This window comes from Hippoglossus hippoglossus, chromosome 13, assembly GCF_009819705.1.
Source record: "Hippoglossus hippoglossus isolate fHipHip1 chromosome 13, fHipHip1.pri, whole genome shotgun sequence".
Classification (NCBI taxonomy): domain Eukaryota; kingdom Metazoa; phylum Chordata; class Actinopteri; order Pleuronectiformes; family Pleuronectidae; genus Hippoglossus; species Hippoglossus hippoglossus.
Genome location: NC_047163.1, coordinates 27,725,507 through 27,749,549, shown reverse-complemented (window position 1 = coordinate 27,749,549; position 24,043 = coordinate 27,725,507). Strand labels below are relative to the sequence as shown.

The following is a 24,043-nucleotide window of genomic DNA, read 5'->3' as shown; positions in this document are numbered from 1 at the left end:
GTATGAGAGCTGGTACAGCTCATTTCCCTCTGATGTCATGCTAGGATGGGAAATCACATTAACATATGAATTCTGAAAAAATCAGCTTTTTGATTGAACACACACAAACACATTGGACAGTAAAAACCTGGAGGGACTTTCAGCCATGTTTCAAGTTAAAACAACATATTATATGCATTAACTACAATTAGACAACAGCTAATGTTCAATCACTTTCGAGCAAACATTACCCATTGTTGCTGTTACATGATATGATAGGAAAGGTGTTTTAATGTTGATAAACCTCTTGGACATTTGCTTGAAACTGCTTTTCGCCTCAGAAATGTTCTGGTAAATTCAGTTACATCACACATATTTGCCTGTAATGTTCACACAGTTTACATCCTACACGTTTGTTTAAAGCTGATTTTACTGAAAACACACATGATAATTGACGCAAACACACAAACACACACATGCACACAATGACTCCGGTTCAAATCTGGCTTTCTCATTGTGATATTTATTTAGCATTTCACACAATCATTGTATTATTTACTGTTATTTAAAAGTGATACATTGATTTCATGTATGCTGTGTACAATTAGTATGCAGTACATACTCAATACAGTCACTTTGTATTATGGACCTAGGACACAGCTGAATAAACCACTCCACCTTATTGTCTCCAGCCCTCACTGCCATACTTCAAACACTTGCATCACATTAACAATTTCAATATTTTACCACAACAATGATTAAAAGTGAAATGTGTCATGAATATGTTGACATATTTGTGTAAGGTTTGTTTCAGGTATTAGAGTTTCTTTTCTCAGTAGAACTGTTCATGTTACCACACGTCTCAGGTGGTTCAATCACAAGTGGACCCAAAATACATGAAGGCATATTTAGATCACTCAGATCATAATTAGAGGTGTTCAGGAACACATGTGGCCACGTACTTTTAGCAGTGTGAACATCAATGTGTCCTGAGCCACATTGAACAACTGCTTACTCAGCTGATGACCACCGACCTGCTACAATTTCATAATTTCCCATAATTTGAGGAATGATTACTAAAGTCTTATTTTATTGTAAAGCTGCACAGTGCATTGATTCACTCAGCTTCTCCTCTCCCAGTTCTCTCTCAATTTGACAATTTATCTCCTCCACAGACCACTGCTGTTTAGCTTTGGTATCCATAGTTCTCTGAAGACAATACATTACTCAATGTTTAAAAAATAATTATGGTCACAACAAAGTCCCGATAATCACGCCCCCCCAGACTCTGACGTAAGCAGTTCTTTCTTCAACCAGCAAAGAGCTTGGTGCCACTCTAGAACCAGTTTCTCTGGCCGAGAGTCATTTCTTTGGCTGTCAAAACACAGAGAACCAATGCAATATTAAGCTGCCTCGGTGGAAAAGGGGTATCTCTCTGTCTCTCTCGTGCTCTCTCTCTAACACAGACACACATACACAATGGATTAAACCGGTTAATCTGGACAGAGATGATGTACATGTTTTTTTGCATGTGTGGAATCTGATCACAAGTCACTGGAGACACACGTGGAGACACATTCTAATGCCAGTTGTGATTTGACATACTTCCACCTATGATAGGATCACCCAAGAGTCATTTTAATGCAGGTATAAGGGAAGATAATGGCACTATTTCTGTCTCATAGCCATGACTTCTTAGTACGTCCCAGCCTGGACATGTTAGCCAGCTTGACCTTCAGTTTGTCTCTGCTCTCTGGACTTCTCTTGGAAGTGCATTCCACAGTTGAGTCTGTTTCAAAGGAGATAGCTGGGGCATGAGTAAGCAGACCTCCTGTCTTCTCTTGGGCCATGGTTACTGGGGTCTGCAGAACAAGCTGCCCCCTTAAAGAATGCCTGAGCTGAAGCAAGAGGGGTTTGTGGTTTGGGTACAGTTTGACAGTGTCCCTCTCCTGACTGCAGCAGGTTGAGCAGGCTGAGCAGAGGATTCGGAAAATGTAGACCCAGCCCAGGTAGTGGAGCTCTGCGATGTTGAGCACAAAGCAACCAAGGCTGATGCTGAACATGAAGTTCAGGAAGATGGTCTTCTCAGTGGCACGTGATACAAAGCAGTCTGTACGAGTAGGGCAAGGGTAGGTCTCACAGCGGTACAGGTGAGGCACCTCAAACCCAAACAGGAAGTACTGGCCTACCAAGAAGGTGATCTCCATGACAGATCTAAGCAACACATGAAGGATGTAGATGAGAAGAACTTGATTGGACTGCTGGGTGGGGTCCTCTCCGACCTCACCATAATTCTCCTGCAGAAAGCTTTGTTCTACGGCATCCCTCTCCCTCATGTCCCATTCCTCCACGTAATGAGGACAGTAAGTGGGCCTGCCAACCCTCAAGGCCTCCATGCCATCCTTCCCCATGTGGCTGCATCTCTGTGTGGGAGGTTTCTGGGCTACCACCTGTTCTCTTTGACCATCCAGCTTTTCATCCTTGGCAATCTTATGCAGAACAAAAACAATATAGAAGATGGACGGGGTGGAGACCAGAACAATTTGGAAAACCCAGAACCGTAGGTGTGAAACAGGAGCAAAAGTGTCATAACAGACGTTGCTACATCCAGGCTGCTGGGTGTTACAGGTGAACTTGGACTGCTCATCGCTGTAGACGGCATCACCTACCAAGGCCACCAGCAGGATACGGAAAATGAGCAGCATAGTGAGCCATATCTTGCCTATCACTGTGGAGTGGTTCTGGACCTCAGACAGGAAGCGACCAAGTATGGACCAGTCGCCCATGGCAGAACCTTAGGGCGAGAAATTACATCAATGATACAATAGGATAAGTTAAGAAATTAGGTTTCTGTTTACTTCAGTACCTCTCAAAGGCTTTCTTTCTGTTTGGGGGCAGACATGGGTTACTGTGGCTCAGGAGGTAGAGTGGGTCATCCTCTCAACATAAGGTCAATGGTTTGATCCCCCAATCTTCATGCTGTAGTGGGCAAGACACTGAACACTAAATTACAGTGTACTTCTCCTAAGGGGGGTTGACCCCATAGTTACAGAACTACTGGTATAAGTAAGCATGCTTCTAATAAAAATATTTTTTAAATATTTGTTAAGTAACCTTGTTACTGTATGTAGTAGTCAGTCAATAAAAGCATAAATATGATGATGATAATTAATGATCTATGTTTATATTACGCTTTTCTCATCTTGATGACCACTCATATCATCTACCAGTAGGTTTTGTCATTCACCCACTCACACACATATTCATACAGTGAATCTATGTGCAGCACTTTCTCTATCCCGACTCCATTTTAGATTTTGTTGGAGATATTTCAGTTTTTGCAGCTCCTAGAAAGTTTAATTGTTATAAATAAGATTAAAGCTTTCTTTACTTTATTAGATATTAAAACATAGCGGAGAATTGTATTAATATATGGTAACACTTTTATAGAACTGTATGATAATTTTGGTGTATGAGTAATGGACTAAAAAAGGGAAGAACAATCACAAGCCCACATACCTCATACTTTACAGTTTTGTGTCCTTGCACTCTACCATGAAGGTTGCAGTATTTACAAAATGATTTTACAGACATGTATTACTCTTCCCTTGTATTTACATTTAAATATCAATATAAACCAGTCAGCAGGTTATGAGAAGTTTTCAAAGTGAAAGTAAGTTTTAATTTGAAAGAAAACTGACCAAACAAATATTGGTTTAAGCCTTGTCAAAACTTGTTATGTAAAATTTTAAATCATAAAGTGTAAACTGCACTTCAGTTCCAATCCCAGATATATTACTGAGGAAATTTCCTCTGTGTCCTCAGTTAGCACAAACACTACTGTGCACATATAAAAGTGTGAATTTGTGGCTAATTTTCAATCCTGTCAGACAAATGCATAAACTGCTTTTACACCATAAACCTAGAGGAGGAAGTACATAAAAATAAAGCGTAACAGAATGATATTAGGACTCACCTTAATGTAACCTTGAGCTTTCCAAAATAAATCTTTACATCCAGACCTTGCCATGCAGGTTGCATGGCTATTTTTAATCTTTAAGCGTTGATGAAATTAATCCTGTTGGGCGTGGTGAGGGAGAATAGGCTGACCACACAAATTGAGCCAGTCTATCTGAAACTGGCATTGTGCTATGTGGCTACAAAGGCTGGCAATGTACAGTGCAACAAAGATTTAAAAACACAATGGGGGGTTCCTTTTCTGAACAGCCTGGAACAGTCGAACAAAAAGCAAATGGAACCAGCTGGAAAGACAACACAATGCAGGTTTATGCAAAAGTTCTGTGTTTAGCCAGCTTGAAAAGCACAAGTTAGAGAAAAATAAATCATTCTACATTTCTTTTGTTTTCCAGATGATGCCTCAAACGTTTTCAAAACAGAGCACAGGGCAGTAGCAGCATGTGTCAGCTAGAGCCAGTGTATCTCTATCCAATCAGCATTCAGTGGCTCAGATAAAGAAAACATGCTCACACATTCATTCATGAGTATTGAAGTCTCACGTAGTACTGGTTGTCAGTCAAAATACACTCGATATAGAGAATGCTCTCTGGATGCCATTGTTGGTAGTGAACAGGGTGTAAACCTGTTCCATTCAGGAATCTAGTCCACTTCCAGACACAATAATCTCTGTAAATATTCTCCAGGGTTTTGTCAGTGGTAACCACTGGCTGCTGATTAATAAGGGGCACTGGGGCGCTGCCCCCTCCAACATCCTGAGACAAAAAAAAACGGTATAAAAATGTTAAACATAATTTAATAGGATAATAATGTTTATTTGTACAATACTCCTGGTTGACCATAAGTGCCTGTGAGCAATTTTTTTAATTGTATTTGGTTAATTTCTGTCCAAATACATATACTTCCTGGTGTGTGGCGATGTCCAAATGAAAGTGAATGGCGGTCCGTAAAGTTTTGGCCACCACGGGACCTGAGGCTGCTCTTTAACAGTTTTTCTCAGATTTTCCACGGGATGCAGCTCTCTGCGCCCCGGACACTCCCACTATTATTTACAGACAATTGGTATTGATTTATGTTTTTTTGATCTAATGTGATTGTGCGACTCTCGACGTCATCTCAGGTACATCCGCTGCAAGCTGATAGGCAAACATATGTAGACTTCATGGGGAACTGCGGCAAACCCCCTAATTTCTTTACAAAAACACCCCTACAAGAATAAAACAGGATGGAGGAGATTGGTACGAACTGACGCAATTTGCACATACAAGAGCCAGAGAGTGATGAGGACAAGCTTACACCAGCGGATTCTTTTTATGAGAAACAGAGTCTTTTATTGCTTCCCCTGTTTGCTGTTTCACAGAGGTACTGTAGACAACGATGGGGATGCGAGACTCTGAACATCTCTCAAATACAAACGGCCTGAAAGTTGCCACAGTCATTTAGACACTGAGGCTCCATTTTTTCGGCAGGCTTAATATTGCTCAGCAGCTCAATGTAGGCTACAGGATTTATAACCATTTCAGTGATGTTTACAATGGAATGTTTAAGATCTTCATCAGCATCCGCATCATCATCTGCTGCCAAACTCACAGACTAACACTGAGGACGCTGGAATGGAAGCAGTGCACCAGTGACAGATCAAGCAGTTTGCTCTGGGTAGGAATTCAGTGAAAAGTTGTATTATTGAATAGTATATTACAACTATTTATTTGTCATGTCATCATTTATGCCACTATGTGTGTGCTGTATTTTATTCTCTATACAGAAAGAATACAGAAAACAAGTTTGTTTTCATCAAGGGTTTAAAAGAATTGTTCAGCAATTTGGTAGAAAGTCTGCATGCAGTCACTACTGTCGGCAAAGCAAACCAATGCCTGGAGATTTTCCTGTTCTGTCTCTCTATGATTAAAACAAATGTATTCATCAGTGAGCTTGAAAAGGGTTTTGATGGGTGTGTTTTCAGCCATGCTGTGCAGCATGGCTCAACTTGCAGGGATGGTGGAGTATTTCTACTGATGTTGGTGATTCCTAAAGTTGACATTTGTAGGCCTAAATAATTATTTATCTGAGCAACTTTTGGACATATTTTTGAGAAATGTGGTACAGTTCAACGTGTCTAATGGGGGGAGTGCAATAAATCTGATTCCCTAACATTATTAGTGACATTATTGTGTTAAAATTCCCATTTGTCCAATACTGTTCCATACATGCTGAAGATGGACGGCTCCCCTTAAATGGACATGAAAGCCTTAGTTGAGATATTTAGTGGGAGCTCTGGAACATCATACATTATGGTTACAAGTGAAAGACTGATTTTCTGTCCAATGAAGTTCGTGAAAAAAACAATATTAAAAAAACATGTCTCTGTGTCTTTTTCGCTCATTAAAAATATCACTTTGGACTATATGTATCTACTAATGAACACATTAGTGTCTGTTCCTGCATTGGCCATCCATGTGTGGTGGCGCTGCCCTCAAGTCGCCTTTTGAACTTCTGTTCACTTAGTTGTCGCTGCCACAGTATTTGACTGGTAAATTTTTAAATTAGAAAAACAAACACTGATTTTATTCTGTATTTCTTGGTATTAAAGTGACAAACAGCCATTGAGAGAGACACACACACCCAAACAGAATGTTTTTTGCAATACCCTGCAATTGATTGCACTGCTGAGCACTTCCATAGTAGTGCCAGCGGAGGACTTCCTCTCAAAATCTACTGTGCAATTCAAACATGGACAATTAGTACTGTACTTGAGGCTGGGAACAGTTGTATGACCATCATTATTATGCTCTGTCTGACTGGTTGTTATAATGAAAAATGGTAAGAGTGGTATTTATAGATGTAATGATGTTATTCATTATAGCAGTTAATTACTGTTCCTATCTACCTCTGAAAGATAGCTTTGGAATGTAAAAACCTGCATTTTAGTTTAGTCAAGTTCTCTGTATCATAACTACATGTTTGAAATTTGAAACAAACTAAACTACTTGAAAATTCAGCCAGATATGATGATATTTATTGTGGATAGACCTTCATGTCTTCATAGGTAACTTTCCCTCATCAATATGGCGACTGCATTAATACATCACACGCAGTGACCAAATATATCACATGTGCACAAATATATACAAAAGGGTTGTGTTTACCGTGTTCACAAGGAGTCCATACAAATTTTGACCTTTTAGGGTGTTCAAGACCTTGGATCTCAGAATTTTCTGAAAACTCTGAGTTCAAGAGTTGTGACATTCTTGCTCACAGAGGGCAGAGGCCACAGTGTTAGATGGAAAAGTTTCTATCGTGTAATTTTTGTCATTTGCATTTATTGTTTTACAGATTATACATGACTTTCAACAATGGAACCACAAGCTCACGACTTTAATTGGAGGGCAGCATCACATGCAGCATTCTGATTGATACATCTTTCACTGCTGTATGGGGTTTGTTAAGACTGGTAAATACATGGTAACAGAGGAGCTGCCATTTGTCTGGATAAAAAGCTCTATAACAGTTACATTTCACCAATTTCAATGTGTTTAATATTCAAGGGTTTAAGATTTATTCGGAGTACAAAAAGATTTGTGTCCAGTTAGGCCACATAGAGTTTCGAAAATGTTAGGATATAATCACAGCTAGATGTAAGTACATTAGGCTACATTAATTGAATTGCTGATGTTGTGAAATCTTTTTGGGAAAAGGGTTGTTTAGTTTACATCTCCATCATTACAGTTTCTCTTGTGCTCCAGGTCAGAACTGTAAAGGGTATACAGGTGAGGATATAACTTATTCACGTTGAAATATTGGGGGGGGAATAGTGCATCCAAAATAATGGATTATGAATGGATAAATTGATTACTATATTCACTATTCTGTTTACAATTTTATTGTATAATTAACTGCTTATACTACAATCAAGCTATTGTTATTATTTACAACAACAATAATAATGTTATTGTATTTTATTATTATACTGTAAAATATATTTTCTCATATGACACCTTATTGTATTTATAGGCTATGAATAATAATAATAACTACTATCTGTATAATTGTCTGACTATATCTTTAGCATTTTACTGCAGGCTGACTACCATTGCCTCACTATTTTGCTTTATTTGTTTTATTTATTTTACACACCAATTTTACAATTCCTTATAAAAATTTGTTATGATGCAGACTCCCCTCTATTTAGTAGCTAATCTAGCCGTAACTGTTTGTGCTTAATGTTGATCATAAACCAGTGTATATGTAAACATCACACCGTTATATGTAGAACTTTTTATTTGTTATTTGTTATGTTTATTTTTCATCATCAACAATTTCTCTCATATAGCACATTTTTGGTGGTTTGTGACTGACCAGAAAACATTTGTTTTGACATTTCTTGTAAAGTCCAGTATTGCGGATAAAAGTCCTGTGGACTTGGTTCAGCCCCGGGGGTTACAGGAAGTTGTAGCTGCCATGTTTGGCTGCTTTGTTGTAGATTCCTTGTAGGTCTCCTGCAGATTTTAGCCTAAGTCTTGCAATGGAGCCGAGCTGGAGTACGTTTTTATTTCAGGTAAGTGGCATAGTTTAACATTAATCTGAGAAACCGCATCAACGTTTTCGACATAGCGTAAATGTTGTTAAGCAGATGTACTTTATCACTTCGTGAAATGAATTAGTTACCCAAGCAAAACAATGGTGATAGCATTAGCCTGCTTGCTAAGTCCACTGTGGGGGTTGCTTTAGCAAACTGCTAAGTAGCTTGATCGAACCCCAGTGTATGTGGTTTAAAGAGTCTCTGTATTTCTGCCTCCATGGTGTTGGTTAAAGGTCTTCTGTCACAGTGTCTCATTTTGCACTAAAATCACAGCGGAGTTCGCTTCTGGTACCAGTGCTGTTGATGCGCGCGTTAGCAACATGGCTAGTAGCTTGAGCCATTACATGTTGGTGTGCTAAGCTAAATGGCTAATGGGTTAGCTAACCAGGATGCTTCACCGTCTGCAACATATAAATTCACGCCACAGCACAGATCGGTAGGCAGCGGTTTATTGTTAACTTAAACCAGTTAACGGAGCAATGGAAGAGATGGAATTTACCAATGTGAACGCTATACCTGTTCATTACCGAGGAGTTAGCTAATGCTAACGCTGCAGCTCGAAGGCTGCCTAGCACGCGGACTGCTGCGATTAAACCACGCGTAAGAGACAAAACTTCCCAGTTTCACCATGGACGTATAGTCACGGATCGCTAACTAGAAATAGCTAAATAAATCTCTGCCATCATTGACCACCCACTTAAAAAACGCTTTCCCCAGCCACCTTGTAACTTAAAAGTTTCAATGTGGCCTTTTGTTTGAAAACAGAAATGTGCCGTTTACATCGCGTTATAAGAACTTTTTTAGGTTCATAATAAGGTTCTTTAGTTTGACACATCACATGCACCAGGAAAGTATAGTTCAATGTTGTATTTATGTCCCTGGCCCACGATATATGCAAGTAACGCTGTGTGAAGTACTATCTGAGTTGAGATTTATTGGAGATTTAGGCCTGAAAAGAACGGTAGTTATTCTTCTAAACCGTCAAGAGTTTAGTAAAACGCCTAAAATAAGCCACAATTCGTTCAGTAAATCCGGAATTGCTCCTGTTCGTCCTGCTCCTGACAAACTATAGCAGCTCAGTCAGTCCAGTCTTTCTACCTGTCAAATGCTTTGGCAAATACAAGAGCCTATCTTCTATCAGCAGGCTGCAGAGTGTCTGTCCGGTTTGAATTGGCCACAACTCAACACGTTTTTGCTACTGTAGAGTGTTACTGCAAGTGCATTGCAGTGTCCCATGAAGTCATTAACACCTGTATAGTATGAATAGTTGCTCCTGCTCCCAGACAGTTGTATTTTGAGAACTTAAATCATATTCAAAGGGTTACTATTATTGGTAACATAAGTATTAACACAGAATGTGGATGATCTTATTAATGTTATTAGGTTATATTTTGTCCACTTATCTTCCTTTTCTATTCCCTTCAACATCAACCGCATCAAAGTAAATGCCCTCCCTGTGAATATTGGCAACATTGATATCAGGGTTTGAAATGTGTGATTGCTGTAATGAAAAACAAATCACTGCAACTAAGTCACTGAATTAATGCACATTTTGTGTGTACTCTATGGAACTAAAAGTTAACCCGTTCCTTCAAAGTGCTTTCGCATCCTTGATGGGACCTGGCATCATTTTTGCTTTGTGAGGCATTTGGTAGTTTTAATTTGGTGGCAGATCAGAGCTTGTGTTGTCATTATTATTGGATGCGAGGCTGTTTTTGAGACGACAGTAGTATTTCTATGGCAGGAGCTTAATACTTAATACACAAAATCTGTGCTGCAGTTCAATTTTGCTCATTATTTTGTGTTTTACCATGTCACTATTGTTGAAATTGTTGTTTGTTATTTTTTTTAAATGATAGTTTGCAGTTTACATCATCTCATTCTGATGTAATCAACAAAGGTAGCAGCACTCAGTCAATGATATTCTACACATTTTAACAAGGAGAGTTTCTTGTCCCTCACAGTTAAGGAAATGCCCTAATTGCTAGTTCCTCATTGTCTGTTTAAAAATAAGAATAGAACCCAGTAGGATGACACATCCTCATTTGCCATACAATAATTTTCAAATGATCTGAACTGGAAATGTATGATTTCCCATTTGAGACTGTTGATCTGACTGAAAGACACAGTTGATTTCATGAAGCTTCAGTTGCCATGGTATTTGTCATATTTGTATTGCAAAAATCACCATGAATGTAGGCTGCATTGCACCACTGCTAGTGATGCAACTATTAGTGGTTAGTTTTTTTGATAGTTAGTGGTAGACATGGCCAGAATATCTGGAGCTGGTGTGTAGGAGACTATTAAGAGTCACCTCACATGATGAAGCATCCATAAGCTAATATATAGGGTGTTGTTGTCAGGCGATGGTTCTGTTAGGACTGCCCTACAAATACTGCTATTTTTCCCCTAACTCCTGGTCTTATTATAATTACCAAGATACTTTTTGTTGAGCTGCGATTTTCTTTTTTTTAGCATTATTTTATTTATAACCTCTTTATGTATAGCTTGGAATTCTAAATAACTCCATTGCTCCTTAAATTTAGTTTTTAGTGATAACTGTTTTCATCTGGGGTTTTGTAAAGTGTCAGTTGAAAGGCAGTGTATGTATAACAGCGTTGTAAACATAGCATTCTTTCAAATGGGACGCTGTTGTGGTGATTCTATATCCCGCCTTCCTGTGGGCGGACAAAAAAACAATGACTGGAGTATTTTTATTTGTACTATTTCTTGTCAATTTCCATGCTCTTAATTCTTTTTCAGTAGTTTCATTTGAAGGGGACCCCAGCCTTCACAGCAGATTTGTATCAAAATCATCAGAGTGAGTGTGATGGAACAGCAGGCCATGCTCTCTTTTCTTGCTGAGAAAGGGTGTGCATTTGGCCATCCAGGACTTGCATACACATATGCTAGGAGAAATGCTAATTGCAGTAATGATTTTGTCTGAGTACAGCTACAGTGTGGCAGATATAAAAGCGAGTCGACAACCTGTGACGGCCCCCAGCTCTCTCCACCATGCTAAAACAAATGCAGTGGCCGCCTGCACCAAGTAGGGCCGCCCCCCCTTTCTTCCAAGGGCCATAAGTGCATCAGTGCTTGGATTTGTGTCGTCCATTAAAGAACACAGTGGGGGAAAAAAGCAGCACTTGGGACCCTGGCCCCCTCAAACCACATCCCCCCTCCTGACTGACCGAGTTGGGATGCTTGGCTGAACCTGAAAAGCCATGGGTCAGGTCTTTAACCCTGCCCAATGGCGATTACAGAAAAGAACAAGGCTGTCTCAATCGCCAGGCTCTGAGCTGACCTGTTGTAAAGTTGCTGGTTACAATGTGAATCTCTGCTTTCTCCCCGGCCAAAATATTCATATAAGCCCCCACCTTCTGTTCGTCCTATCCCACTGGGGATCTGCCGTGACCAATCAGACAATGCCTGCCAGCAGCTGCAGACTTAAGATGTCCTCCCTACAGTTTTTTTTTTTTATCAACTGCTGTTGGGTAGCATTTTCTGTGCTTGTCATTGTGATATTTATTTCACTGGAACATTTTTCTTTTCTTTATTGCTCTTTATTATCTACCTAAATTGTTATTTTAGATTTTCCAATATTAAGATGCGTGATTTTCCAATCTTATGTATTCCTCTGCAGAGCCCCTGCTAAACTACTAGTCCAATATGTTTTAACAGTTTTAAGTAATCTAGAGAGTAAGTGGTTTATTTGGTTTCTTTAAATATAATTCAATCTCATACATAAAATGACCTAAATTGATCAAGAAAATAAGTCTACAGCTTTCTTTGGTGGTTTCCTTTTATTTTAAGTGTCATATAGTGTCTGTATATTTGTGGAGACAGGAGGCAACCAATATATCTTTATTAATAAATATATATATGTGTGACTATTGCAGAGTGTCAAACACCAGCCATCAGAATATAGCTTTTCCACTCTAGTGATGCTTTGCTTCATCTTTGGTTTTTGGTGGTTTCCTAACATCATTGTACACGGTTCTGTCTCTCATTACAGCAGGCCAATGAGGCTCTGCATCACCAGCACCAAGTAGCCGGAAACAGCCTCTTGCCTTTGCTCAATTCTGGAACGGAGCCACCTGATCAGAAACCAGTGCTGCCCATTCCTTTGGACCAGAAACCCCCTGTCAGTGCTGCAGAACTTCTTAAAGACAATGTGGCCAGTGGGACTGGAGGAGGGGGTGGTGGGCCTCCACTTACCATGGTCAAAAAGGAGCCCAAGTCAAAGACGCCCTTCATCTGCGGCTACTGCAACAAGGCTTTCCGAGACAGCTACCACCTGCGGCGGCACGAGTCCTGCCACACCGGCATCAAGATGGTTTCACGGCCAAAGAAGACTCAAACAGCCCCCACCATGGTGCCGCTTATATCCACTGTACCACGTGAAAATAGCGGAAACCCTTCATATATTACTACTGTAGCTGGTATCTTGACTACAGCCACCACGTCAACAGCCACAGGTACAAGCATCATGACCCCAATGCAACACCAACAGCAGCAGAGCATCCCTAAAAAGCCCCCAAGCCAGTGAAAAAGAATCACGGTTGCGACATGTGTGGTAAAGCCTTCAGAGATGTATATCATCTCAACCGCCACAAGCTGTCGCACTCTGATGAGAAGCCGTTTGAGTGTCCCATCTGCCAGCAGAGGTTCAAGAGGAAGGACCGCATGACATACCATGTCCGCTCCCATGATGGAGGAGTTCACAAGCCTTACATCTGTTCTGTCTGTGGGAAGGGCTTCTCCAGGTATTTGGACATCACAACCTTTTCTATCTACCTGGCACCAGTTTGCAAAAACGCCCACCATATCTTATAAAAGACAGTTTTTCATGAAGAATATGTTGAAGTCAATATTTTGGAAGATTAAAAATTGGATGTCCCATCAAGTTTTTAATAAGCCCTTTCCTAGTCGGACACTTTTATTTACCTATACGTAAACGGACGATGGTGTCCCTGGGTGAAATAATCAATTAATTCACAGTTGGTTTTATTGGAATGTATTCAGCTGTAGAAGGGCATTATAATTACTCAATTACACTGCTTTAACTCAGCTATAAACACCAAAACAAAACACAAAGGGGTGTTAAAAGAACTTGGTGTTGGCATTCTTAAAACACTTTACATAAGACACAGTCACTGCTCCCAGCGTGTGTATTCTGATTGACATGATAAACTGTACAATTTGTCAAATCTGTTGACTCTGATGCAATCAACAACATGACTGCGTATCCCTATGAAATATTCTGCCACGTTACCGAGCTGTTATTTAAGTGACTGGAATGATCCTTCTAGCACAGCTAAAGGTAAAGAATTTCCTGTCTCTTACCTGTCTTCATCTCAATTTGCAGACCTGATCACCTAAGCTGTCATGTCAAGCATGTCCATTCCTCAGAGAGGCCATTCAAGTGCCAAGTAACAGTAAGTCTAGACTAGGTCTCCTCTGCAATATTGCTGTCATGTTTGCTCTGCAGTTGGTCTTGTGTTATTGTTGATACACACAGGAACATGATTGAGATCTCTAAAGGCCAGGAAAGACGATACAAGCACCCAGAGGCTATCACTTGTACAGCCTATTCACTGTTGGTGCATGTCTTACCATTTCTTGGCAGTAAATAATAGCCCCCATTTTTCTTTCTCAGGCTTGTACCTCCGCCTTCGCTACCAAAGACCGTCTGCGCTCCCACATGATCAGGCACGAAGGCAAAGTGACCTGCAACATCTGTGGCAAAATGCTAAGTGCTGCCTATATCACAAGTCACCTCAAGACACATGGCCAGGCCAGCTTCAGCAACCCATGTAACAATAAAGGTAGGCCTCATGTCTCCTTTAACTCGTCTTTCTTCACTTCACACTTCAACAACATCCATGTATCCCTCCAATATCCACAACATCACAAACAGTTTTTAAAGTCACGGCTCTAACAATGGCTGATAACCTGGGCCAGAGGAGAGACACTAAAGCTGAGTACTGCAGTTACCTGGATGACAATAACCGACGATGGTTTAGAACAGGGGTCAGCAACCTTAGGCACGCGTGCCACTATAGGCACGCGTGCCACTATTGGCACGCGTGCCACTATTGGCACGCGGCGCCATAATCATTGGCACACAGGTGATTTCTTATCAAAGAAATGTTCAAAGGTTTTGCCGTCACGCAGCCTGTATTATTTAGCTTGATTGATGTTAACACCTCCCAGCCACTAGGTGCCAGTAGTGGCTGGCGCTGCTCGCATTTTCCCACATGAATCTCCGTAAAGTGCAGCCGTTCAGGTGTACTGGTGATGGCATGCCCGCTAGCTAACAAACCGAAGGTACGGGCATTTCAGCCCTCATGGGCAGAAGACTACGGCTTTGTTTTTCATAAGGACCGTGCTGTGTGCACGTTATGTTTTAAAGTGTTGTTTGCAGAACGTCCAGTGTTAAGCGCCACTTTGAGACAAAGCACGAAAGAAGTTTCTAAGATCAGGCAGACAAGGGAGAATCAATCAAACGTGCAGTGTCCAGGTATGGGAAGCAGGCAAACTCTCTCAAAGTCTTTGACACTGCCAAAACCATGTGACTGAAGCAAGCTTTCACAATTCTGAATATGAGTGGGGTTGGTGCGGGTTAATGACAAACTTATTATTGCAATCATAATGAGATAAACATGTTTCTTTATAGTGTTGTTCTATATATAGCCAATATGGATTGAATAAAATGACAAGTCTGTTGGAAATATTAATGTGGTTCAATAATAAAAGTGAATATTATAAAAAATGTTGATATGGCACACTAATTAACAAGAAAATGTTACATTGGCACTTATTGTCAAAAAGGTTGCTGACCCCTGGTTTAGAAGATGCATACAGTCTGCTGAGCTGCTAGTTGTCTCAGTGGATGAGGGACTAGGGAGTGGGACAGTTGCAGTCCTGTTACAGCATCACTGAACTTGATTTCTCAGCCTCTGAAGCAAATAGAAACACAAAATAAAAACCATCTGAGAGTCTCAATCTTTGCCTTTTTGTTCTAAACCATTCCCATTGCTCTAATGTTCATCAGTATTTTTTTTTTTTACTCTAACAACTGAACTGAAAATGTTTACAAATTACTGATTCTTGAGAAGTGGGACGAAAGAGGATCCAATATTGAAAAAATATCACTTTAACCTCAGACAAATAAAACTACATGTATGAATTGACAATGTACTACGCTACTGAGCTATACTTTGATACAACCTCCCAACGATACTCTTTTTTTTTTTTTTTTTTTTTTTTTTTTCCTTTCTTTTCTTCTTTAACAATGTGCTTTTTGCCTTGCCATCACTTATTTTGTATCAACACCATCAGTCACCAAAAACACTACATTTTTACTCACATTATGCTAGACCTACAAAAACTAATTTTCACCAAGGCTGACAGAGCTCATGTGTTTGGTTAGGAATCGATGGAGTCGGATCATGTCTGCGTGTCGCTCCGCTCACTTTAACACAGAGTCCTGACTGTGAGCGTCACGTCTCGTGTTGTACTGAGCACAAAATGTTGACGAGTCATTTTCATGATGTTTAAATGCAGCCTCATAAACTCTGGAGCGAATCAAACAAACACTAAGTGACTTCATGTACTGATCAGGTCCTGATAACTAGTGATGAGTGTTTATTAGTTCAAGTGAGAGCAGAGTGGAGGAGGACACAGAAACTCCAGCTCTGTACAAACCAAATGCAGCTTCTGCTCTGATCACGAAGCAGCTGATCACTGAGCAGCTGAGACCAGAGAAACTCTGTATTTCACTGTTCTTCTACAAAGACACTGACTGGCTGCTTAACGTGAACTAGCTCTGATCTCAACACGTTAATTCCAGAAATTAATCATCCCGTGTTAATTTTGACAGCCCTAATTTTTATGTTATAAAAATGTTTTTTTTTATTGGACTTTTATTAGAATTTTAACTTTACTTTAAACAGCTATCAAAATATATGTACATTTAAAAATACATTCTCATGTTAGGAGACAGATAACATTTTCCCATATGACCAATTCCTCCAAAAATATGAAATATCATACTGAAATATTATTATTCATCTGACAGAGGTGGCATACACCGGACAGAGATAATCCATATCTGAAGGTGGTGACGAAAACATAAACTTGTAGTCATTTTAAATCTCAAATACATTGAATCAATCAATTACAGCATTAAAACAATGAATGTTGTTTATAAACATTTTATTCACATTTAAGTCTGTATTTTAGTTTGACTTTGGATTCCTTTGGCCTCAGCGTTTTGTATCTCAGACCAAATTGCCTCATTTGGTTCAGCAGCCGGTATTGGCTACTTCCAATTCTTTCTCCTTTTCCTCTGTCAGTCAAATCCTTTTATTTGCTATATTTTTTTCCCCCTGTCTCTCCTGTCTTCTTCCTTTTAATTCTGGCTGTGTATATTTTCCTATACTAGAGGGGGAGTGTGCCTTCTGGGTTTTATTAAAATGGCAACATTTGGGACATTAAAGAGAAGAACATTGTTGGAATTGACTTCACATAAAACTACGTAAACAAAAATAACCAAAGAATAGGAAAGAGGTGAGGGTGTGTGTGTTCGTCTTCCACAGTCTCAACATCCAGAGTTCAATCAGTGTACATACAGTACAAAGTCCATTTCAGTCTCCCCCACAAGCCCAACACATTTCAATTCAAACAACGAAAAACAGATGAAACAAAAATAATCTGTTCAGGGTTTTACTGTGGATCTTAATAAACCATCAACTACAGTACACAGAAAGAGAAGCATCTATGCTTCAATAATATATATATTTATATATATATAAATAAATAAAAAAAGTGTACCGGCCACTCACGGTACCGTCGATGGTACAGTCAGTCGGGCATATGCCGGCTGGCAGCTCAAGGGGTACTCCACAAGGAATAAACGATTTCCTTCTGATTCCATAGTAGAGATGAGGTGTCTGCTCCTGAACGGCAACAACACACAGACTTAACAATGCACTTTTGTAAAGGTAAAACAGACGATCCTATCTGACCTCTACACTCATTACTCTGAAGATACTGCTCACTTGTGTGTTGGTTCAGATTATGTGGGGTTGTGATTGGACACATAAGCGCATGCGCAACAGGCAACACCTGCAGCTGTGGCAGCGTGTGAGGTTGGGCAGGGAGACGTGTCGCGGTTCCGTCTTTGTGTATAGCAAACCAAAACTTTGGAAGTCTGGACCGCGGTTTTGGTTCGAGAATCGTTACAGCCCTACCTGTTACTGTAGCTCATCTAACAAATGGTTGCATAGCGCCATTTCCACAAACCATTTCAAAACTTTACAAAATGACTTTGAAAATATGTTTTGACCATTAGAAGACACACAATACAGAGAGACAAACTCACAAACTGGTTCATCGTTAATTTTGCTCTAGGGTTTGCTCCTCTGGTGGGACTGGCTTTCCATGCTTACATTTGAAATGGCATATGATCTGAACAAATAATAGATTACGATGAGTATTTCTATTCTCAAATATTGTTTAAGGGATCTTAAACCATCCATTACCGGTTACCTCATCTTTGCTTGTATTCTGATGAAAATTTCTAATTGAACTACTGGAAAATACAAACAAAGCAGTCATTTAATCAGTATTAAACCATAATTCTCTAATTTACTATTGTAATAAGGCTTGGGGATAAAACAATATAGATAATTTTTGCAATATGATTTTGAACATGTCCGATATACATTAGGTACAATGCTTATGCATTGTGCAAACTCGGAGATGAGAAATGACGTGTAATTGAACTACCTAAGATCTGTAAAATGTTTGTCATTCAACCACAGTCTTCATTCAAGAGCAAAAATGACTTTAAACTTTAACTTCAAACTTAAAGAAAATTATAATTTAGCAATTTGAACAATTGAGATAATTATCAATATTTACTAATATCACATTTTTTGTCTTGATATAAGTTTTGGCCCTAGCTCTGTGCTGACAGCTGTGGCTATTAACCAGATAGAGAGGACAAAAAAAACGTTATTTTTTGTAACATTTTAGGAATAAACCATAATTTGTAGTGGCTGACCCATACTAAGAACTACAAATCAGGATATCTCAGGCTCTGCTGCCTTGATTGTGACCATTCGTCTATTTTGGGAATGCCTCAACTTTATGGAAATGCAGGACTTGCTTACTATAGTATGCCTCATAAGCAGTCATGCATTAGATGTCATAATTTTGGTGAATGTATTCTGTGTTTTGTGTCGAAAAATATCCCTGCGCAGTGAGCTTGAAATGAGCCATAGCTTCATACAGAAACATAATTTAGAGCTTCACCATGACAGCTGTTACTGTATTATACAGTTGAGTCAAGCACCATTACTAAGTTGGGGAAAAAAACTGTCAATTATGAAGCCATTAGAGTATTTGTTTTTTGTATTTGGACTTGAGACTTTGTTTTCAGAGATGACATTCATAGAAAAAAAAAGTTGGTTTGTATTTTTGACCCCATCAAAACGGTAGGGGCTGAAAAAAAATAAAAATAATAATAATTAACTCCACCCCATGTACAAACAACCTGACTACGCCCAATTGTTGAAGATGACTCCCAGATGATGGCACTGCTGCCCTGTGCTCTTGTAACCCCATATGTGTCTGTATTTCTGAATAGGCATAAGTGACTGGCAGTGGAACCACTCAGGGCCACGAAAAGGTAATCCAGTAGCTAGTAACAGAAACCCCTTAACACTCAAATATAACCTCTGCAAATCTGCAAAATACACGTGGCCAGTTTTTCTTCACATTGTACCATGTCACTCAAGTACAGAAGTATTTATCTTCTCTGAGGACTGGTGTCATTAAGGTTTCTCTGATTTAAAGATGCTGTTTAGCATATTATGCTAATGTATGGTTAAATTCCATGAAGCAGGATCAGTAGAACAAACTGGACCATAACACTCAGCCTAGATTCACACTAACTGACCTTACATAAGATGCCATATTTCTTTACCGAACTGTAATCTTACTTTGACCTGATTTGATAGCTCAGCTTTTTAAACCATTAATAAGAAATGAGAAATACAAAGTATAGAAACAAACATGTCTGAAGACTGGGACTTCCCAGTCTAGATTGGATCAGAAATGACTCCGCAGTGAGCTGATGCCCTCAGTATGGGCCAGGCAATGTGACAGTGAGCCTGTGATGTGCTGTCCCTGACCTTATCTAATATGGTCTGTAGTGTAGTGTGAATCCAGGCAAACATGGAGACTAAGATGTCCTTTATAATGTGTAACTGTTTAAAATGAAAGTTTTGAATAAAAACAATAGACAGCTGGTTAGTCTATTGATCCTGCTTTTTGAATTTACCCCTCAGGTGAGTTGACAGTAGGAGAGATTTTAAATAACTCCTTCCAAGTCCTAATTGACAACTCTCACAAAGGTAGGTTTCTTCAACAATATTACCACAGTTGACATAACGTATTCATAACATTCACATTTTCAGTGACCCAGCTAAACGGCCAAGAATTGAGAGGGCTGTTGGCATTCCTTGTTTTGGAGGGGTAGCACATTTCTACAAGGTTTACAATCCCTAAATTGACTCTGGGTGTCTTTTTTGTCTTAACACAGATGCCAACAGTGTGCACAACAACTCAGCCACCACAACGCCGGTCAGCAACTCGGCAGCCATTACTTCATCTTTGAACCGGGTCGGCCATTCCAGCAACCCAATCACCATCGCTGCGCAGATGAACATCGCCACCAGCACGGTCAACATCACGTCACCAATCAACCTACAGCACCCTGTTACCATTACCGGCCCAGTGAACCTGGCCTCTGTCAACATACCGACAACAGCACACATGAATATTGCCCACCCAGTTGCTATCACCTCTCCCATGTCTATGAATATCACCGGGCCACTCAACATTGCCATGCGGCCCATGGAGAGCATGCCTTTTCTATCCCAAGTCCTGCCTTCCTCCCCTCCTTGGTAGAGCTGTGTTAGCCCATGTAACAGCAGATAATGTTTGAACTGCCCAATAATACATCAGCCTGTCAAATCTATGAAATGTCTCTCAAAATGGTTGATAGTGCATTTAATTTAAAAAGGGGATAATGAATGTTATACGACCACAAAAATAGTAAACAATGATAATTACTGGCAGGAGCCATTATCATGGCAAATGTTTGCAGTTTTCATGTAATAACGGGATTTTTATGTGGTGAGGTGGAGATGATTTTCAGCACCAGGTGTGATGGCCTCCACTCTCCAAAGTCAACTTGTCACACTCGGATAGACATTAAATTTCGTACCTCTTGACTGCCTGAATGACCTGAATGGTGTCAAAGGCCGCAGAGCATTTTAGAGAACGTATTTCATATGTCAGCATAACATGACCTCATGGGATACAGTTACTGTGTAAATAATGACAATTTTTATACCAAAGATTTTCTAACTATAGGGTTTCCACCAAATTATATATTTGAAAGATTACTAGAAACCTTTAAACAGCATTTAAACCATCAAGGAACAAAAGGTTTTCTTTAGAAAGTGTAATGAACCTGGTGAGCTGTCTCATCTGCTCTGGAACTGTGAGAGGAGGGGTGACATGGGGAGCCTATGTTTCTAAAAAATGTTACAGTAGCAGCCAACATGTTCAAATGTTGCGTCTTTCCCGAGACTCATGTACAGTATGTTGCAATAATAATGCTACTTATTGCAGCATTTCAGTATGTGATATGTTTATAAATGTTTACCTGCTTGCATTACTGGCAATTGATCGTGAACTTCATAACACTTCAAAACCAAAAGTGCATTTTCTTACACTTTGACATGGTTAGTTGGGCAGTTCATACATTTTCAGCTGCTGCATTTTCACCTATGTTTTGCTTCTTTTTATCCCTTGCTCTCCCCTTTCTACAAACGTGGGCAGTTTGTGTTACTATGATAGTTGACAGTTAGCTGGCTCACTGCAGCAGTGATGGCAGTTAACACAATATATGCTGTGAGAGTCTAACCCTCTGAGGGTGTTTTTGCACCTCACTTTTCAGTCTGGTTTAATATCGGACTCCTGGCGCGATTTGTTTTGGACAGGTGGTGAACACGCTGATCACACCAAATCTACCCCACCAAGACCCTTGAAAAGGGGGTCGATTTAGTCTGGTCCCAAACAAATTCTGGAGCGGTATGTTTGTGGTGGAAATGTGGTCCGACCTGGGTCTGTGAGCTTTGCATTTTGGAATGCCGCGCACAAACTGTAGCAGCTTGTGTAGTAATGGTAGTAACAGCAAATCGGTCTTACTTGGACCAGCGATTAGCAACAAGAAACCTCCCAACAGTCTTACTTTTTTGCCCCCAAAACATCTGACCAGTAGGTGGAAAGAATTTATGTCGTTTGTAGTGATGCATTTTGGCTCAAAATTTTCTGTGTGAATAGAAAACGAACAAAGGAAAATGAGCCAACTTCACAAACTCACCAACCGAATCGGACCAAAGCAAACAAACTATAGGTGTGAAAATGCCCTCTGAGCCCTTTCCCCACAATTCTTTAACTATTCTTCAGCCACTGAAGTGTCGGGTCTTGTAAAAATGACCAGTTGAAATTGATTTCTTCAACTGGCCATCTGACTTAAAACATGGATGACGTGTGATAACTTAACTATACCTGAGGCATTGTTTAGCAACTGCGTCAATGGAATCGATTGCCAGAGTTGTTCTGAATTGCTTCCTCTTGAGGCATATTTTTTTCATGTTCATGTTTTTTCCTATTGTTATTTTAGTGGACTTATCAGTATTTAATAGTTAATGTATTTTAAAGTTTAACAACAGAAAAACAAAGCTTCCACTTTGGGGAAGGGTGAGTGATATTGTGGATTTCACTGTTGGTTCAAAGGCTGGTTAGATCCATCAGCTTCTACCATGTCTGTATTTTGAAATATTTGGAAACCAGTCACTCCTCACTGCTGGATATTCTACATAAGTTTATCTGTGACATTTGTTAGGACTTTTTTTATGTATTTATATCAGGACATGACAGTTGAAGGTACAACTAGGAGGAAGTGTCTCGTACTGAAAGCACGTCCTCTTGTGTTGCCCTTAAAATCGCAGTATTATCAAACGTCAAATGATTTGAAATTTTGATTACTGTGGACCTTTTGTAACTGTAGAGGTCAGAAGAGCTACACGGTGGCTCATGAGACTTGTGTGCTACGGAAGCATTTCCAAAGTCAACTATTTTGGTATGTTTGTTTGGGTAGGTTGTTTACTTTAGCAGGTATAGGATCCCATCACTGTCAGTCAAACTCAGGGGGGTTACTGAGAATAGTCTTTTAAACCATGTTCAACAATTTACACACTGACCATTTCTTTGTAATATGAAACACTATTTTATTGCCTTTTACCTGTGAGAGAGTGAACCTCTCGACTTACCACAGGCTAGCAATGCAAGAACTAATTCACCACTGGTGTGGCCGTCCATCCTGGAGGGGACAGAGAAATGAGCAGAGGCTAATGAAAGGATAAGAAAGGTGACAGTTTCTTTTGATAATAAGCAAATTGCATTAAAGGCCAAAAACCAACAATTAACATGCCAACAAGTACCATCTGTTGAAGGCTACAGCTTGATATACAGGAGCTTGTGCTTCCACTATCACACAATTCCATTGTTGTCCAAAAACTATTAAAACGAATGAAGGAGCTTTACTGTTTAGTTGAGATAAACACAGGCCCTGTCCAGACCTGGTATCATCACCTGTTTCAGGTGATCTGTTTGCGCAGCACATTTGGGGAAGTGTGGGACATGTGCCCACATTCCTATAGTGACAACAGACCTGCCTGTAGACCCACACTGACTAAAAACAACATAATTTGGTCTTTATAAACAAATGTATGATCACAACTGGACATGCATTTTAATGCCAGGTATGAACTGATGAAATCAGAGTTAAACACACTAGCTTGGATCACCAGAGACAGTTATAACCAGGTCTGAACAGGTTCTCAGTGTTATTCTTGCCAAACTAACAAAGCAGCAGAAACACAGATATTTGCAAGTGCATGTCATCTGCTTTATGTAGTGCTTTGCCTCTAAAGATGAATTCTTGTTGAAAACATACTGATAGTTTTACATGTCACAAGCATGGCTCTTGTATATTTGTTCATTTTTCTCCTATGGTACAGTTAAGCCTTGTCAGGCTGTAGCTACACAGATCCAACTTTTCAGCATGCTGAACTCATTGTTGGTTAGAGCCTCTTCAGGGAAAGTGTCAGTTATAAAGAGGTGAGGTAATTTCAGACTTGTCCTTTTTAATCTGAATTCTCTGTAGATCTCACTTGCATAGCGCATTGTTTATTTGTCGTAGTTATTTTATGGTTTTTTTTGTTTTTGTTTTTTTTTTTATCCTGGCAGTTGATCTTAACAGGAAAATGGAGGCTGTGATCACAAAGAATGTATTCAAAGCTCAGGTGTACCTGAAAGAGCAAAAGTGTAGGAGTGTTATCCATGTAGCCAAGATACAGATTG

At 39.7% G+C, this 24,043-nt stretch overlaps 2 protein-coding genes and 1 long non-coding RNA gene across 3 annotated transcripts in view; 2 read left to right on the top strand and 1 right to left on the bottom strand.

Moving 5' to 3' along the window:
- LOC117772566 overlaps positions 1 to 24,043 on the top strand; it is a 38,523-nt gene that overhangs the window by 1,826 nt on the left and 12,654 nt on the right. Inside the window, exon 2 of the long non-coding RNA XR_004615793.1 lies at positions 3,114 to 3,116. This is a non-coding gene — a long non-coding RNA (uncharacterized LOC117772566). The remainder of the gene's footprint in view (positions 1 to 3,113; positions 3,117 to 24,043) is intronic.
- Positions 1,116 to 2,869, bottom strand: LOC117772549 (gap junction gamma-1 protein). The gene has a single exon (XM_034603788.1). It carries the CDS (start codon positions 2,763 to 2,765, stop codon positions 1,659 to 1,661), a length of 1,107 nt encoding a protein of 368 aa, XP_034459679.1. The 5' UTR covers positions 2,766 to 2,869; the 3' UTR covers positions 1,116 to 1,658.
- On the top strand, positions 8,328 to 23,050 carry LOC117772541 (vascular endothelial zinc finger 1-like). The gene is given in 8 exon segments (XM_034603765.1): positions 8,328 to 8,509; positions 12,549 to 13,068; positions 13,071 to 13,299; positions 13,902 to 13,971; positions 14,193 to 14,361; positions 19,191 to 19,232; positions 19,894 to 19,959; positions 20,148 to 23,050. Coding segments are annotated over 8 exon segments (1,497 nt in total). The 5' UTR covers positions 8,328 to 8,476; the 3' UTR covers positions 20,516 to 23,050.

Coding starts and splice junctions, on each gene's coding strand:
- LOC117772549 (XM_034603788.1), bottom strand. CDS start 2,765: ATGGGCGACTGGTCCATACTTGGTCGCTTCCTGTCTGAGGTCCAGAAC.